The 20,141-nt window shown below is 39.0% G+C and overlaps 1 protein-coding gene across 1 annotated transcript in view; it reads left to right on the top strand.

The window, feature by feature from the left end:
• FNDC1 (fibronectin type III domain containing 1) overlaps positions 1–20,141 on the top strand; it is a 304,707-nt gene that overhangs the window by 213,549 nt on the left and 71,017 nt on the right. The window contains exons 12-14 of the mRNA XM_082249137.1: positions 4,527–4,604; positions 7,624–7,770; positions 7,857–8,087. Of these exons, the coding sequence (XP_082105263.1) occupies positions 4,527–4,604; positions 7,624–7,770; positions 7,857–8,087 (456 nt within the window). The remainder of the gene's footprint in view (positions 1–4,526; positions 4,605–7,623; positions 7,771–7,856; positions 8,088–20,141) is intronic.

Genomic DNA, 20,141 nt, shown 5'->3' with positions numbered 1-20,141 from the left:
TTTGCAGAGATTGCCTTTTATTGTTGTGTATCTAGGACAGGCAGTAAAGGAAAATATTCCCAATAGGACACACCTATTCAGATATGAAGCCAGCTTTCTCTGCTGACACTCAGCTAGCAGCTTCCTGGAGGGTGTGATGCATTGCACATACTGTTTATGATCATCACGGATGCACTGTAATAGATGCACTTTATATCTTGGGATGCACCCTATATGATTTTTATGTGTATTGCTAATGGCATATGCTATTTTATGGTATTATTTATTATATATGTAGTTTTGATATGCACTTCAGTTTTCTATACCTACCCCTCTGTTGATTTGGATTGTAGGGATAGCACCCCTATCATACCCCTTGAGACATTGCGTTGTTAGTAATATATTATATTACATTTTTCTCTGCTTTACTTATGCATGACCCCTGCACTCTGTGTTACTTAGTACTGACTTCTGAACTCTGTAGTATTAACCCCTAAAATCTGCATCACTTACTAGTGATCTCTGAAACATACATTAAATACTACTGAACTCTGAATTTTACATGGTACTGACCCCTCAATTGTGCATTACCTACTACTGATCCCTGAACTTTTCAAACTTTCTTTAGTTTTAATATTTGCTAGGTAAGCTCTTGCATCTTGGTGATTGGTGAACTCTTCCATATTGTTCAGGTAGATCTGCACCTCTCTAGTGTTATATACCTCTGATTTAGTATGTATACGATCATTCTTACCATATTTTCTTTCAACATCGCGGCAGTGGATTTGGTAAGACAGTTCAGTAGAGGAAAAAAATAACACATATTTCTATTCTTTCCCAAAATAAATCTCCTATAACAGCTGCTGTACAAAAGATCCCTTAGAGCTATTAACAAGATATAACACACAATGTTAGGGTGTGTCCCAAAACAATGATCAACAATTTTTCATTCATCTAAAAATCAATAAAAATGTGAAGCAACATACATCTATAAAGCCTCATGCACACAGGGCATTTGTAGGAACGAGCTTCAAAGCCAGTTCTGACGCCAGGAAAAAGCAGCTGTAAAAACGTGCATTTAGAAGCGTTTTGTATTGGCGTTAATGCACGTTTAGCCATGTTTAGCAGCGTTAGCATTTAGCAGCCTTTCCCTGCCCTCTTCTATTTTCCAACCTCAAATCCAACAACTACAGCTTAAAAACAGCTGACATGGCCTAACACGGTATGCGGCGTTAAGTAGCCTTTAGCAGTGTCAGGCCCTGGGTTTTTTTTACAGCTTAAAAACGCCTATGCCAGTTACAGCTTCTAAAAGTCTGTGTTTGCATGAGGCCATAGAATAACATGGAGGGGCATTTTTAAGCTGCAAAAAAACAGTCTGCCGCTCCTAAAAGCAGCTGTAAAAACTCCATGTGTGCATGAGGCCTTAATAGTGCCAATTGATAAACTATAAGTCATCAAATTAAAATAGTTCAATTCATTTACCTAAGTCCATACACCCTCAGTGTCCATTACAAATTAAGTCCTACTCAGCACTAGGAACTGACAGCCCACATTTTTATTGGGTGCCACACCACTCACTTCCGGTGTCCTCCAACAGTGTGTGCGTGTGCCTGTCAGTTCACCATCTTTTTCCAGCTATAAGCTTCTCCCCTCGGTGCTTTCTTCCTTGATGTGGAGACATTCAAGGAACCAGCACATCTCTGTACTAATTGTATTTTAATTCAGCATTGTTTGACCATCTTTTTTGTAAGTGGTCAAATAGATCTGGTGAGTGATTTAAACCACAGGGGTGTATCATAGAAATTGTGAAGGACAAGTACTTTTTTTAGCACAGTGTGGAAGCCTGTTCACCTGTCACTCGGGTGGAATGTAGTATGATGATGTAGTAAGAATGGACATTGATGGTGTTAGAATTTAAAATAAGTTGGTTTAAAGAATTGCACATCGTGAATCTGATTTATTACTGGCACGGTTTATTAATTTTTGTTTTTTTTCACTTATTTATTGTTTTTCTTGATGAATCGTTGACTATTGATTGTTGTTTTGGGAAGAGCTGTAACCTTATGTGTTTAGTAGAAGAGATGCACTTTTCCCTTAAAAAAAGACATTTTTGTATCCTACAATACCTGTAGGGTTCATGGTGGTGAACTGGCCATTATCAAAATGAAAAATTTCACATTTAAGAAAACTTGGACCTGCTGTTCAAAAGGTAATGAATGGTGTCATGGACAGCATTGGCACGTGAAAATTATTGTTTCAATTTATCACCCTTTCTTATCCATGTAAAAATATATTTGTATACCAGAGCCACGATGTAATAAATTTAGATTAGAATTAGGCTTTTACCAATATGTTCTTTTCAATATGAGACATAAATATTTTAGGATAGAAGGAGTCCATATGACACTGTTTCACTTGTAGAAGTGCTTATTAGTGCTTAATATAGTTTTTGGTAAGCATTTAAAGAATTAGGGCTAGACCTCTCACCCGTATTTCTCTTCACAGTATGGCTCCTCTTCTTCCAGATAATACTGTAGATCTTCCACCCTTGCTTGGCCACCATGAGTCACTAATTGAATGGGCCAATAAGAAAATGCCATTCATATTATTGGCCCAGCATTTCAAGGTTGTACCATGTTATGAGTTTGACACTTATCCAAAATTCAAACTGGGTGTAAGAGGTGATATCCTTCAACCCATGACACATATTGCAGGTTTTGAGTTACTGGATCATTGTGCTGATTTGGTCTTCTCTGCTTACTCTTCCTGTTTGTTGGTTCTTATGCAATCTACATGCCAGTTATGCTTTGTCTGAATCTGTATGTATTTATCTGTTTCTATGCATCATGTTTTTGAATCCATCAAAATATATTTTTCCTGTAGATTATTCAGGAATAAGCTACCTTGGAGAGGCAGTACAGCATCACATCTGATCACCTATCATGTTGGTGAATACATCAGAATCAATTTTTCTTGCAGATCACTATATTAAACAAGCTACCTAGGAGAGTCAGTACAGCATCACATCTGATCACCTAAAGGAATGCTTTCTTTTTCCATGTTTTCAAGTTCCGCCAATAATTTATGCCATTCATTTTTTTTGCCTGCCAGGTCCAATCACTCTGCAAATCATGCTGTATGCAACTAGAGGGAAACACCGAGGACACATGTTTTCCTTTTAGAGATAGGCTGTTGTGTCTTTCAAATGGAAAAATGATGATTAGGTTTGAGGTAACAGTATCTGCTTCTTGATCAAATCTTAGAGATTTCTCTCCTTGCAGAAATATGCAAGCTCCTAGTTAGATGTTGGGTAATAGCTGGAACAAAACCAAAACAGACCAAAAAAGGAAGAAAAAAAATTAAGGATAGACTAACAGACACAGCAGGAGAACCAATATTTTACATCTTTAGTATATTGTTTAAGCAAAATGATTTACTGGAAATAATGTCATATAAAAAGGACTTAATGTTTAGAAGTAAGTTAGTCAAATCTAAAGAAAAAACACATTTAATACATTTAGATCATAATAATGTATATTGGGGGGAATTTACTAAAACTGTGAAAGACAGAGTCTATATTAGCTGTGCATAGTAACACATCAGCTCCTATATTCAGATTGTTCAAGTAAAGCTGAATTTCAGATATGTTTTTTTTTTTAGCTTGTTCCAGTGTGGACCAATGTATGTTTACTTATATAGTAATGCACAGAATTCAGGGGTCAGTATTAAGTAATACCAGGGTTCCGGGGTCAGGATAAGGTAAGGCAGAGAGAGCAGGCCCTGAACTCTAGGTGTGTTACTTAACCCTGATCCCTAAACTCTGTGCATTACTTAATCCTGATTCCTGAACTTCGAGGATCAGGATTAGGTTCAGAGGTCAGGATTAGGAGTTTGAGGATAGTGCAGGTACTTACAGATTGTGGCTTGTTTCTGTCAACCCCAGCCCAAGGCCTAGCTATATTCTGGGAGCTAGGTGCATTTTAATCTTCGCAATGCACGGCTCCAATTTACAATGCACAAACGTAAAAGTGGCACTAGTAGAGTGGCCTATGTACGCAACCTTTTATGTTGCCATGCATGTGCAGACTGCTCCAGCGGTCTGTGCAATGGATACAATATTAAGGACTGCACACGTGCACTGAGCTCTACCAGCACCATTTTAGAACTGACCTTGTGCAGTGTAATGAACTGGACACCAATTTCCCTGGGGCAAACCCCTCACAACTTTAAGCATATGACCCTGTGCTAGCTTCACATCTCTTACACAGGACATTTTCTTTTTCTGCTGGTCCTAACCTAGCTTTTAATATTGTCTTAAAGGGTAAATTAACTTGTATTGTTATACCCCCTGATAATAGTAAAAAATGTGTTGCCAATATTTATACATTGAAAAGCCATCTGTTGCTTATTGGTAAGTGTTTATGGTACTTAATGTAAATCATAATATATATATATATATACAGTATAGCATATATCCTAAACAGCTTTTATATAGTATTAGAGCTGAGTGTTATTATACTTATTAAACTGAATTTTTCTCTTGACAGATAGTTACTCTGGCCAAGACCTAATCGTTACCACCGAAACTCCTCCAGAAAGGGTTACATACTTTGATCTTGATGATGGTAATAATTATTGATCCCTTAGCAGTCAAACTATTTTATTTCATGATAACATGGGATTCATTACTATACAGATCTGTTATTACAGACTAAGATATATTTTAGTTTATTACTTGTGTATAAAGGCACTATAGCAACTAATCAGATTTCAGCTGGTATGTTATTAAAAAAGATGAAAGCAGCATCTAACTGCCCCTTGCTGAAAATCGAAAATGCATCCCCCATTTTCTGGTATGTAATACGCAGTACAGATCCTGAACTCCATTGTCTGGTTTAAAATAAATCCAATCATTTTCTTGGCCAAATGCAGATTTTATATCCTAACAACCAGAATATATAACATATACAGTCTTCTTGTAGTTAATGTTATTTAAAGATCCTATTTTGTAAAAGCCTTGTTTCTACCAGTTAGTGTTAAGTTACAGTGAGGTTATAGTGAAAAAATGTAAATCTGTGTATTGTGTAGCCCACATAAAGACACTTTTTTTTTTTTTTTTTTTTTTTTAGTACAGTAAAATATGAGACAGAGACAGCATGAGGAATAAAACATTTATACAGAATAGTTCTAGTGCATGAAGAAAAGTTATTATTCATGCAGATGGAGCTATAGCTTATATGCTCAGCATCTCTCTCTCTCTCCTTTTACCCTCACCTTTTTAAAGAAGAGCTATTGCCAGGATATGACCTTGCAAGTATTTACATATTATTAACAAGCAGTAAATATACTTTAAAAAAAAAGCCCTTACTGACCTCTGTAACTACATGCAATGTGGAGCAATTGGTCTTCAAAATTTACAAAAGAGTAAAGTCTTTCAAGTCTGGGCCTCAGCTCACTGGTCATCTCCTTCCAGAGCATCTGATCTGTGGTTACATTAGAGATTAGAAGGGAGTCAGGCTGCCAAGTCACTACTGGAATGGGGGAACAGGGTGCGGTGAGCTTCTAAAGTAAAAATGAAAGGGTTCATGTAGTACATTTTAGGACAAATTGCTCCACAGTAAGTACCTGCAGCCACTGAGGTCAGGTAAAGCTTATTTACATAATTTCCACATATATGCAGTTCTATTCTTATAACAATTTTTTATATATCAAGATTATATAAGCACACACAACAAATTGAAAAAAGAATAGTTGTCAAGAACATCCCAGTGGTGTTTAAGAGTAACTTCACTCCAAAATCACTCTACCTAAAACGTTAGAATTTTAAGGTGCCAGAACCAACATACAATCATTACAGTTACCCCTTAAAGCTTGTTTACCTGGTACGTCATACATTGATTTAATTGTTACTTTTTGTGTATCAGAGAATTACCTCTTAGAAAGTAAAAACCTCTTGGAAGATCTCTTGAAAGATGTATTATAAATAATATTTTAGGTTTGTACGGTATATATCTGTAAAGTATGTAGTGGCAATGACAATACCCGGAGAGTGGCTGTATTGACACATTTCTCAATTAGCTTCTTCAGAATACATAGAAATAGATTAATATAATACAATAAAAACACCATAGCAAATGAAAAAATAAATAAATAAATAATATAGCATATATATTTGCTGTAGAAAGTATAATATATATTTTTTTTTTTTTTTGTTTTGCTTTTTTGTTTGTTTTTTTGTTTCCTTTTCAATCTGCAGCTGCTGTAAATGTGTGTAGTTTTTATAAATTTCAATGCAATATAGCAACCTGGAGGTGTTCTGTATACAGTTTTTTTTTTAGGCATTCTCTGCAACAAAAAATGTCCATTTTGTTAACCCTGGGGGTTAATTACTTCTAAAGGGTTGCTGATACTGCAACGTTTCTTAGCAGAACCCTGAAAGTGTATCAGCTGCTTGTAATGAATTAGTCACTCACATTCAGAATCAGTCCTTTACAAGACATGACCTTACAAATACCTATTCCTATAGACCAGAACAGGTAGGAATGTGCAACAAAGTTTGTTAAAAATCTATGCACTTTACAGTACATTAAACAACCATAGGGGATTTTTTTTTTCTCAACAAAAGCAGAGTTACTTTTTAAACTGTGACATGCTCCTTTAAGATGAAATACCCCCACAAACCTTCTCTCATCCATTATAAGTGATACACTTCAAATAAAAGTACCCTTGTGTGAATCCTCCACCTCTGTCAAATGGCACACTCACCAAATTTTAAAGGTCTTGTTTTGCATACCTTAATCCAAATCAGATGAAATTTGCTGTAAAAACATCTCTCTCTTTAAAGGCTCATTGTAAGAAAGGAAGCATGCAAAAATAAATATTTCAACATTGTATTACCGCATTCATACAATAAATATAACTATAGACAGAACTTGTTTTTAGATTTGAATAGAGTGGTGAGGAGTTAGAATCACTGTCAGTTTTTTTTTTTTTTTGCTGTCTGTGCCCCCATTAGTGAGATTCACTCTCTGTATTTGTCCTGATTGTATGTCACATGGGTTTAAAGTGAGGGTAAATCCAAAATTTTGAGTTGCCACCAGAACAGGAATAGAAAGGAAATCATTCACTGGAGTCATTTAATCATGTGACAAGATACTAAGAAGGAGTTTTCTTCATATTGGAAAGATATTTTCCTGTGGAGTCTACGGAACTGGCAGTGAATGGAAATCTCCCTATATAGACACAAATAGTCAATAAAAATGACATTGGTTTCAACTTTTCACAGCTCTATCCAAAATGAAAAAAAAAAAAATTGTTTCTGGATATGCTTTAGGCCTGGTTCACATCTATGTGTGTGTGTGGGCCATGTTTGCTCGGGCACAGAAGCTCATTCATTTGAATGGGCTGCTGTGCCTGGGTTTTCCACAAAAAAAAGGTGCATGTGCCTTTTTAAAAACGCGGCCACAGGGAAACCACATGGTCTTTTTGATTATGCAATTTCCATGTGGTTCCCAAGCAATTTGGCTATGGGTGTGGGAACCGATGCGGTTCCCGCCACCGCAACCAACCCGCACAGTGTGAACCATGCCTTAAATTAAAATAACAATTTAACTTCTAAACTTATTATTCAATGAAACTTTTCAGATTATGAGTTGATTGAGACTACTCAGCGCCCACTTCAAACAACGACAACAATTGAGCCTCCAATTTCTTATGAGGATTCAGAAATAAAGTCTTTTGACAACAACCTGATTTCTGAATTTGATGCAGCTGGAAAGAAGAGATTTACAGGTAAGGAAATTATGTCTATGTGTGGTTTTTGATTTTGTATTGTAGTCCAGAAATATGTTATCGTGTGTCTTTTTTTGCTTTAATAGCACCTTATGTGTCCTACATAAGTAAGGATCCAAATACTCCTTGCTCCTTGACGGATGCCCTTGACCACTTCCAAGTGGAAAATCTTGCAGATCTTATCCCTAAAGAGATGGAAAACAGCGTCTTTCCTCCCAAGAACATCTCATACAATATTACTGTTGTGGCTGTTGAGGGTTGCCATTCCTTCGTCATTCTAGACTGGGCCAAACCTAAAAAGGGAGACTTCGTCACAGGTAACATCATTTTTATTATTGTTTTTTTTTTTTCAATTATTTCCATTTTAATAACAGTTGGTTGAATGCAAACTGACTAAATCAATGGGTACATGCTTTAAATGCAAAACTTTGGATTTGAAGATTTGTGATTGTTTTTAAGTAGGGCTCATGAAGTAAAGTGTTTGATTGAAGGGTTCTGACTCCAGTTGGGCATCTAAAGACTTCCATATAGCAATGGGGACTTAAGAGCATCAAACAAGAATGCAAATACATTTATTTGAAAGCCAGTTCATTTTGGGAGCCAGGCTGTGCTACCGTCAATTGGGCTTAGGATGGTGTGTACAATTGAAATACAGGGTTCAATTTAGTTGATGTTTCTGGGACAAAACAATGTTCAATCTCCTTTTAATGATTATGGGTACATAGGTGTTAAAAAAAAAACAAAAAAAAACAATAATCCAAACCTTCAGGCATGTAGCTTAAACAAGAGTTTCTAAACCAGTGTGCCACATAGGTTCCTCCAGGTTACCACAGGCATGGAACCCAGTTTGCCCAGATTTAGTGTCATGAGTAGCCAACTCCAAAACATGGCACTCTAGGGCCATAATGTATGGCATCATTGGTTTCTATGTTTATAGGAACTGCCTCACACACACCATAGCAATGCCTTACTCTAATCCAGGGCAGGGGGATGTAGGGCCACCCCAGCATTCAGAAGAAGATGGAAATCAGCCTCTATCAGACCAACATCCACCTTCTGTCCCATGGTATTTAGCTGGAGCCAAAAGGAAGAGCTTTAATGTGAAGAGGGGACTATGTGGTGGTGTGGGGGGGGTTCTGTGATTGGGGTCTATGTGGTTGAGGGCTATGTGATTGGCAGGGCCTTGGGAAATGGGGACTCAGTTGTTATGGAGAGACTGATTTATTGGGGCAACACTGACATGAAGAGGGGATTCTGGCATGAAGAGGCTCTTATTTGTAGGGATGATCGAACTTTTCAAACGTTCGGTTCGACCAGAACACCCGAACTTCCCGAAAGTTCGGCCCGGATTTCAGAACCCCATTGAAATCAATGGGACCCAAACTTCAGTAATCAAAAAACACAATTTTGAAGCCCTAAAACCCAATAAATGCCCCTAAAAAGTGCCTAGGGTTCTGGGTCATGCCCCAGGGACTATTAATCACACACAAAAAAAGTTCTTAAGAATTGTCATTTTTGATAGAGAGCCAATTATTGAAAAAAAAAAAAAAAGAGATTTCTTTGGATTTAGTGTCTGTGGGGTCTAAAAAGTGTACCTGTGAGGTTTCAGCTCTGTAGCATGTCCAGAACCAGAAAAAAAAGTTTGTTAGTATTAGAATTAATATAGAACATGATGGTGGCTTCTCTACTTTTACACCCGGCTTTTTGTTGCAGGCGTTTATAGGGCTTTTTTGAGGACATGTTTGGAGTCAGGCATGACATCTGAACTTCTGTGTAGGGGTATATATACACACACATATGTATGTATATATACACATACACATATATAGGTGTGAAAGTAGCAGAAACCATTGCTTGCGCTAATGAAATAATTAACAGGCATATGGCTTCTCTCCTATGACACCTATATATGTGTATATGTATAAATACATATAAGTGTGTGTGTATATACCCCTATACAGAATTTCAGATGTTTTGCCTGCCTCCAAAGACCCCCAAAAAATGCCCAAAAAAAAACGCCTGCTGCAGAAACACACCTGGGCGTTTTTGTAGCAGGCATTTTTTTGAGCATTTTTTGGGCGTCTTTGGAGGCAGGCATAACATCTGAACTTCTGTGTAGGGGTATATATACACACACACATGTATGTATGTATATATACACATACACATATATAGGTGTGAAAGTAGCAGAAACCTATGCTTGCGCTAATGAAATAATTAACAGGCATAGGTCTCCGCTCCTATCACACCTATATATGTGTATGTGTAAAAATACATAAAAAAAATGCCTGCTACAAAAACGCCCAGGTGTGTTTTTGCAGCAGGCGTTTTTTTGGGGCATTTTTTGGGGGTCTTTGGAAGCAGGCAAAACATCTGAAATTCTGTATAGGGGTATATATACAAACACACTTATATGTATTTATACACATACACATATATAGGTGTCATAGGAGAGAAGCCATATGCCTGTTAATTATTTCATTAGCGCAAGCATAGGTTTCTGCTACTTTCACACCTATATATGTGTATGTGTATATATACATACATACATGTGTGTGTATATATATATATATATATATATACCCCTACACAGAAGTTCTGATGTTATGCCTGCCTCCAAAGACGCCTAAAAAATGCCCAAAAAAACGCCTGCTACAAAAACGCCCAGGTGTGTTTTTGCAGCAGGCGTTTTTTTGGGGCATTTTTTGGGGGTCTTTGGAGGCAGGCAAAACATCTGAAATTCTGTAAAGGGGTATATATACACACACACACTTATATGTATTTATACACATACACACATATAGGTGTTATAGGAGCGGAGACCTCTGCCTGTTAACTATTTCATTAGCGCAAGCATAGGTTTCTGCTATTTTCACACCTATATATGTGTATGTGTATATATACATACATGTGTGTGTGTATATATACCCCTACACAGAAGTTCAGATGTTATGCCTGCCTCCAAACATGTCCTCAAAAAAGCCCTATAAACGCCTGCAACAAAAAGCCGGGTGACAGGGGCGAAGCCACCATCCTGTTCTATAAGTGTTCTAAGAGAAACAAACTTTTCTCTATAGCGGTCACCCTGACATGGAAGGGTTTTGTCACCCTGCCATAGCAGTCAGAGTCCGTTAACCCTACACTACACTACAGTCCCCTAACACTTAACACTTTCCCTACAGAAACTAGATTATTAAATCTAACTATAGTGGAAAATAGTACCCTAACTACACTAGATATCCCTTTCCTCACACTAATAATTGCTAAATGACACTTTGAGAGCAGAAGTAACAGAACTGCTTCCACTCTCTTCCACATCCCTGTATTAAAATGCTAGAGATTTGGTGGGGCTATCTTATATACTGGGGGGCGTATTCCCTAATGATTGGCCTCTGGACCCCCTAGTCACTCCAATCACACTCCTAGCATTCTCCTGCCCCCTCAATTGGCTTTTACTGGTGGTTCTGGTCCAATCATGGGCTTTTAAAGCCCAGTTCCTGTCCCATTGCATTTTGGTCGATTCTGGTTGCCGAATTCCGAACTTTTTCAGCAAAAAGTTCGGAATTCGGCCGAATTTCGAACAGTCAATGTTCGGGTCGAACCGATGATCGACCCGAACCGTTCGATCATTCCTACTTATTTGATGGAGGACCTCTAATATGAAGGGGCTTCAGATGTAGAGGTAATTTCATCAAGGCAGTTATTTGCATTGTTATCCGCTAAGGTTGATAATTAACATTTAAAGCTTTATTAAACCCAGAAGCAAACATTTATTATATTGCAGCTTAGTGATTCTTCGATGTGATGGCTGCATTTGTTTTCTTTTTAGGCTTTCATTACTTTATTTTCACCTGCTGATCTTTCCAGTATGGCTATTGTTTTTCAAAAGAAGAATCTCTCCGGCAAAATGTGGCAGTTAGAGTGCTGAGACAAACTATTTACTACTGACAGGGGTGTTTACAATGATCAGCTTTTATTTATTTCTGTAAAAACTTTATCCCAAAAGCAACAAAACTGTTTGCTGTAACTGCTTGTCTAACTGCAGTTTAATCTGGATTTTGGCTTCAATGTGTTTGTGTATCTAAATCTATTAGTGCATTTAACACTTCCCTCCCTTAGATTGACAATTCTGCTGTCCCAATGTGCCCCTGTGCTCCTTCATCCAGAGTGAGGGCACTTTAATACAGGAGGTATATTACTGATCAGATCACCAAGTGAAAACAGTGGGAACAAAGCCTAAAAAAGTAAACTAATGCAGCCACTACATCTAATGATTGGTAAGCTGCAATATATTATATTTTTGGTTTTGGGCTTAATACTGCTTTAAGTTTTTTGCATTTAAAAAGGATGTTGTGACTGAAAAAAGAATGAGAAACGCTGCCTGATAGGACCGCTGAATGGATTATGTTTATTTGGACAGGGTTTGTACCAACTTTTCTGACCTTATTTTCTTGGCCAATCACTTGGATGAAGGTGACCAAGTTACCCAATGGCTACTGTTTAAATGCTGGAACACTTATTTTAAGTAAGGAAGCCCCTTGGTTAAGTTGTGAAGCTTCTTTTTTCACTTTACTTATAGTGCCTTTTGCACATGCTACTAGCCAGCTTTCCTATTTGGAATACCTATATCCCTCAGCTCAATATAAAGCTGAGTCAGGCACTGGAACACATTGAGTGAGATCTGGACAAATGGTTCTAAGGCCATCTCCCACTTCCCCCCTCTCCATAGGCCCAACATAAACCTTCCATTGGTCTGCAGCCCTGCAAGGGTCGTTTTTCAAGTATTCAAGGAGCAGCGTGGAGTAGCAGTAGGACATAAATCACTTGGTGCCTTCTGTATTATGCATCAAAATAAAGGCAGGTGTGGGACTTAAATGCCACCACATATTAAAAGTGCATAAAAGAGGTTGATTATACTGCTGTTGTAGTGATGGGAAGGATTGTGGGTCTTATGTAAAATGGTTGTAAACCCTTACATCCAGTAAACTAAGTGAAGAGACTAGCTTCAAGTGATACACAGAGATAGAACAAATCCTCCTACCTAAGTTGTGCCTGTTTATCTGCAGTCCTCTCTCCTCTACACAGCATCTCTCAGCAGCAGAAAGCAGAAGGTGGGCATCTGACATAACACACACTGCAGAGATAGAGTACATAGCTCAGGGAAATCTGAAAGCTGATTGGAGGAAAGGGAAGCACCCACTTTTCACAGGCTTTATCACGTACCTGAAGGTGAGCCTGAAATGGTGAGGAAGGCCTCTCTTACGCCTCTGACTCGGGGCCCCTGATAGTGCAGACAGGAGGCGGCGGAGTGTAGAGAGGCACGAGTGCCTGATGTAAGCTGGAAGCAGGCTTATGTCCACAGACAGGGATAGCCAGGTAGGTCCAATGGATAAGCAGGTATGCAGGCAGCTAGTGCTGGTGGCAGGAGTCAGGATAGCAGGGTAGGCTGGCAGAACCCTCACTGGCAAGATGATCAGATTCGGAGAAGGCAGGAGCGTAGTGAGACAAGCCTGGTCAGAAGCCAAACGGTAATACAGGAGCAAAAAGGAGCAGACTGGAGCGGAGGTCAAGGGACAAGCCGGGGTCTGTGCAGGCGGAGAACAGAGGATAGTCAGGACAAGCCGGGTCTGGTACTGGTAAGCAGGATACAGGTTAGCAGGTTCAGGTCAACAAGGCTGAAGACAAAGCAGCACTGGGTTTAAACCCAAAGCAGAGGCTGGGTTTAAATAGCCTATTTGGCGCCAGCATCTGTCATGTTGCGTGCGCGCGTTCGCGCATGCGCATTAGCCAAGTCCCTGCGGGATTTAACAGAAACACAACAGAACAGCAAGCCTCTTCTTATAGGCTTAGAGAAATATAGAGCTGAGTCTATGAGTCATCTGCAGTGTGCTGGAGGGAGGCGGGCCTTCTCCCAGGAGGCTGAGGTGTCCACTTGATTTATTCGGAGCGAGCCATGCGGATAGCAGAGAAAAGAGAGGTCAGAGAAAAAACAGACTTGATGCTTTGGATTCAGGTTATTACGAATATAGAGGGATGTGCTTTCTTCATTTTTCATGTTTAAGGTTTACAACCTCAAGTTTACAACCTTAAGTTACTCATTTAAACATAAAGATAAAGGTTAACTCCACTTTTGTGGGGAAAATAATAGAAAATTAAAATATATATATATATATAGCATATACAATTGCGACACAAGTCATTTTGTAATTTAATGTTATCAAAAATGACCTTTCCTTTTCAATCTGCAGCTCTGTTATTTTCAGTAAAATGCAATGCAATGCAATATGGCTACCTGGAGGTGTTCTAAACACAGAATGTGTACCCCAGATATGTCATTTCCTGCTTGTGAGATTAGCTTACTGATTTTCCCAGAAGTCTGCACTAAGATACAATTTAGATATCAGGCATTCCCTGCAACAAAAATATCATTTTTGGTAAGATACTCCCAATCAAAAATCACGTCTAAAGGGATGCAGACCCTGCAATTTTCCTCATTAGAGCCCCGCAGGTGCAGCAGCTGGTTGATAATTATGAAACCACTCCCATTAGCCCCAGTTTTCCACATGGATACAGACAAACCCTTAGGGATTTCTCGGAATAACAAAAGGTAAGAATCTGCAATAAAGTTTGGTAAAATCCTTGTAATGTACATAGACCACCCAGAGGGAAATGTTTTTTCTCAACAAAAGTGGAGTTACTCTTTAGGTTTTCTAGTTCTTCAAATAAATACTGAACCCCTAAAGTATTCTTATACACTAATCAAAATCAAACACGTAATCCACTGTCATATAGATAATAAACTCCATTAGCAATGGGAAACACAGTTACATTTTTATACATTAGTGGTCCAATATCTGTGGGGGGTGAGCAAACATATCATGTTTTATATATTTTATTGTTTTGGGAAAATTTCAGTGCACCTGGAAAGCATTCACAGCGCTTCACTTTTTTCAAATTATGTTATTTTGCAGCATTATTCCAAAATTGATTAAATTAATTATTTTCCTCAAAATCCTACAAACAATACCCCATAATGACAACGTGAAAGAAGTTTGTTTGAAATCTTTGCAAATTTATTAAAAATAAAAAAGGAAAAAATCTCATGCACATATGTAAGTATTCACAGCCTTTGCCATAACACTCAAAATTGAGCTCAGGTGCATCCTGTTTCCCTTGATCATCCTTGAAATGTTTCTACAACTTGATTAGAGTCCACCTGTACTAAATTCAGCTGATTGGACATTATTTGGAAAGGCCTGTCTATATAAGGTCCCACAGTTAACAGTGCATGTCAGAGCACAAACCAAGTCATGAAGTCCAAAGAATTGTTTGTAGACCTCTGAGACAGGATTGCATAGAGGCACAGTTCCGGGGAAAGGTACAGAAACATTTCTGCAGTATTTAAGTTCTCAATGAGCACAGCGGCCTCCATCATCCGTAAATGGAAGAGGTTTGGAACCACCAGGACTCTTCCTAGAGCGGGCCACCTGGCCAAACTGAGCAATTAGCAGAGAAGGGACTTAGTCAGGGAGGGGACCAAAAACCCAATGGACACTCTGACAGAGCTCCAGTATTTTTATGTGGAAAAAGGAGAACCTTCCAGAAAAACAACCATCTCTGCAGCACTCAGGCCTGTATGGTAGAGTGGCTAGACGGAAGCCACTACTCAGTAAAAGGCACATGACAGCCCGCCTGACGTTTGCCAAAAGGCACCTGGAGGACTCTTAGGCCATGAGAAACAAAATTCTCTGGTCTGATGAAACAAAGATTGATCTCTTTGGCCTGAATGGCAAGTGTCATGTCTGGGGGAAACCAGGCAATGCTTATCACCTGGCCAATTCCTTGCCTAAAGTGAAGCATGGTTGTAGCAGCATCATGCTGTGGGGATGTTTTTCAGCAGCAGGAACCGGAAGACTAGTAAGGTTCGAGGGAAGGATGAATGCAGCAATGTACAGAGACATCCTTTATGAAAACCTGCTCCAGAGCGCACTGAACTTCAGACTGGGGCAAAGGTTCATCTTCCAACAGGACAACGACCCTAGGTACACAACCAAGATAACAAAGGAATGGCTACAGGACAACTCTGTGAATGTCCTTGAGTGGCCCAGCCAGAGCCCAGACTTGAATGTAAAACACAAAAAAGGGCGCACCGACCTAGCGCATTATCCTCAATAATGGCTTTATTGTTAAAACATAAAAATGGCTACTCACAAACATAGGTGAAAATCAATCATATCGAACTCAAGAACTTGAGTATCAGAAGTAGTCCATACGATTGTCCATAGTCCTATTTGGATGACGGCTTCCAAATAGGACTATGGACAATCGTATGGACTACTTCTGATACTCAAGTTCTTGAGTTCGATATGATTGATTTTTTGTGTTTTTTGTGTTTTATATTTGCAGTACTGTTGGACTACCCAAGTCCTTTAGGGCAGCAAGACCGTAGCCATCCAAGACGCCATTTGTAAAGTCCCGTGGAAAGAGCAATCGGGGAGTCCATCGACTTACCGCTCAATTGTTGCACATTTCCTCCTGGCATCTAAATCCGTCATCACCAGACTTTGTAAAAAATATATAGCTCCTAATCTGTCTGAAGTAGTAGCTTCCATTAAAATTACCTACCAATATAAAAAAGCTTTGTCTCTACATTCAAGCTGGAAAAAATTTGACTATAGGTGGAAACAATAGGTTTCATGGGTTACCTCTTAAGGTTGCCGACTAAATACTGTAACTCTGACTCCATATGGATTGGATGTACCTTCTGTTGTACTCTGCTCTACATTCTGTTTTATGTTCCCTCTGATAAAATCCCAATAAAAATGTATTGAAAGAAAAAAATAACCCTATCTTGCATAACAAACATTACAACATTGTTCACCTAAAGGACACTTTTCTATGTGTTTTTTTTTTTTTTTTACTTATGCATTTTAATGTGGTAAAACAAGGCTAAATGGATCGTTGCCCATATCAGTCATTTTTTCCATCTGTGAATAAATGATTGTCTTTTTGGATGCGCAGTACTTACATCCTCCAAAACCTGAATTTAATAATGTTATTTACTATCACTATGGAAATAAGTCAAATCTGTAAAATGCACTTTAGGACAGGTGGATTGTTTTGAGTAACTGCCAAAATACTGAAGATTATTTCAAGACGTGGCTTGTAAAACCTGATGGCAGTTACAAATACAGTAGATTTAGACTAAAGTCTACATGGTGGGAATATAGAGAAATAAAAAGAATATCTCAAAAATATGTAATGAAGTTGTGTATTAGGTATTATTTGCTGGCACATCAATTTCAGAAGCACAATGCATTTTAAGTTGATTGCATTCACAAGTTTGAACTAGAAAATATTACATTTTAAAGTTTATGTCAGTACAAAAAAAAAAAAAAGCAGTACATGCATGCAGTATTTCTCCATGAGTTCCTCGAGTTGAAACTACAAAGCAATACCTGCCAGAAATCCATTGAGTTCCTAACAGTGTTACCAGCCCTTCCCAGTTGACCGTCTGGTCTACAGAACACCTCCCACCATGTTTTCAGGGCAATACGAAGGGGGTGTTTTGTAGTTAAGTAAAAGTGTCGGATGGATTTTTACATGTATTTTGTGTTTTTTTTTCCTCCTTAATAAGCTAGGATTAGCCGGTTGTTAAGGAGCAGACAGCTGCCACTGACATCTAAATGTAAGAAAAAAAAAAAATTGCCAGCAAAGAAAAAAATAAGAAAAAGAAACAGAATGGGGTCCCTCCCCCCAATTTTAAAGGAAACTCCATGCCCATTTTTTTTTTTAATGTGTGGGGTCCCCCCAAAATCTATACCAGACCCTTATCTGGGCATGCATCCCGGCAGGCCTGGAAAAGGGGGAGGGGAGCCCCCCGAACCAAACCAGGCCACTTGCCCTCAACATGGGGGAGGTGCTTTGGGGCAGGGGACCCCCAAAAGCATATTGTCCCCATGTTTATGGGGACAAGGGCCTCTTCCCTGCAACCCTGGCCGATGGCTGTGGGATCTACGGGCAGGGGGCTTATCGGAATCTGGAAGCCCCCTTTAACAAGGGGGGCCCAGATCCCAGCTCCCCATGTGAATGAGTATGGGGTATATAATATCCCTACTCATTCACGAAAAAAAAGGTATAGTGTAAAAAATTACAGTAGGCAGTTTTTGACAGTTTTTTATTAAAAAACAAAACAAAAATAAAACACAATGTCCCTGAAGTAAATCCATCATCCATCACAATGCACGCTGCCACTGCCGACCCAAAATAAAAAAAAAAAGATCCATTCTCGCCGAAGGCTCTCACCATCTGACAGCTCCACCATCTGACAGTTCTTAAATAAGTAAGGGAAGCACCAGCCAGAGATGTCTCCGGGTGACCCCGCCCCTTGTGACATCGACAGCCAAGGGCATGCTGGGACGATTTTTTTTCTTATTTTTTTATTTGCCGAGAGTTCTTTTTTTACATTCAGCTGTCAGCAGGGAACCCAGCTGATATCTGATGACTCATCAGTTGTTAAGGGCGCGGCGGCCATCCGCTTCTTAACAACCCACTATTCACAGTTTGTTAAGGAGAAAAAACCCCACAAAACGCATGAAAACAGCAAACAAAAACGCATCAAAAGCGCAAGTTCAAAAACACAAAACGTGCTGGAAAACTGCAACAACCTCATAAATGTGAACCTAGCCTAGATGTACATTTCCTACATATTTAAAAATGATGCTCCACGTACTTCATGCATTTAAGAGATGCATTCCTATTTCAGCTCCTTTATGCACAACTTAAAGAGGAAGTAAACTCTTTGTTTTTTTTTCCCTCTGCAAAGTAAATTCATAATGTACGCATACTAGCACATTATGTGACATTTACCTGCAACAAAGCCTGCGTTGTCCCCGCTGCCGGCTGCATCCATTTTCGCCCGTTTTTTTTTTCCGGGTCAGCTGTATTACTGGCCAGAGCCACGTGATGTCCCTCCTGTGCATACGCGCGGGAGCCACCAGTCACGACACAGAGCTCTGAAGAAATGGCATGGACGTCCGTTTCTTCAGAGCCCATGCGCCGATGACATCATCGGCTGCATGCAATGTAAATACCTCCTAAACGGTGCAAGTTTAGGATATATTTACAGTACCTATAGGTAAGCCTTATTATAGGCTTACCTATAGGTAAAAGTCATCAAAGTGGGTTTACAAACACTTTAAGTATGGTAGCCTCTGGAAATATTCCTAATTGTGACATTATTTCAAAAGACACCACCAAACACATACGTTTGATCTACAACTGAAACTGCCAAAACTTCAAATCTTCGACCAATTGCATGAAGTACAAATAATTTTTCTACCTTTGGTTGAAGTATTGAAACCCTATTCTTGTCATGGCTGGTGCTAGTCAAGCCCTCCTTTATTCTAGCGGCAATTGTCAACATGACAGTGAAAGTAATGTGAAATCCAGAATATTACAGTTGTAGCCAGATTAATAGAGAGAATAGTTGTGCCTCCAGACAGGAAAGGAAGAAAACTCTTCCCAAACAGAAGAAATAGCTAAGACAGCTGACTGTAGTTTTAATCACTCCCTACTTTACACAAAATGAAACAAAAAAGGTTTTGGCTTTAGATATACAGGAGTTAATTTACTAAAGACAAGTAGGCTGTTCACTTTGCAAAGGTAGTTTGCCCCAGAGCTCAGGGATTGTGTTGAAATTTCACTTCCCTGCCATTAGGATGCACTGATCAGTATTGCAGGCTATAGCCTGCAGTGTTGTTTGAGAGGGGAAAATGCAACGGGATCAATCGGCAGATTGACTTCTGCACAACTTTCTTGTCCATACATGGATTGAAATTCGGTCAGTAACTGCATCCAATTATTTATGCTTAGCTTTGTAACACTAAGGCCATGATTACACCTGGGTGTAGCAGAAACGTGGGCAGAAACAAGCGTTTATAAATGACTCTAAATGCTAAGTTTAAAATATGCCTCTAAACATCCTAATGTGCAGCGTTTTTAAGTCAGTGTGCATGGACCCTTAAAGTAGAACTATAGGCAAAATATTTGGATAGAGTAAGGAAGGGTTATTTTTGACATCTTGTCCCATTCGAAAGATCAACCTTCACTTCCTGTCCATTGCCAAAACAGGAGATGAGGCAAAATCCCAGCAAATTAAGGGAATCTCTTGGGACCTCCAGGTAACTAGAACTAGTGTCCCCATTGGAAGTTTTCCCTTATATAACTTTTCTGGGGACAACCCAAAGTTTAGGTTTTTCTTTTACTTTCAATGATAATGTTTACCAAGGACAAATAGAGAGGGTGAAACGGGGGCACAGCCAGCAATAAAAAGCTACCAGGTGTTCAAATCTATCTCCCCCAATCCAAAC

This window comes from Pelophylax lessonae (genome assembly GCF_965119305.1).
Source record: "Pelophylax lessonae genome assembly, chromosome: 3".
Lineage (NCBI taxonomy): Eukaryota > Metazoa > Chordata > Amphibia > Anura > Ranidae > Pelophylax > Pelophylax lessonae.
Note: the sequence above shows the minus strand (reverse complement) of the source record. Positions and strands in the feature narration are given on the sequence as shown.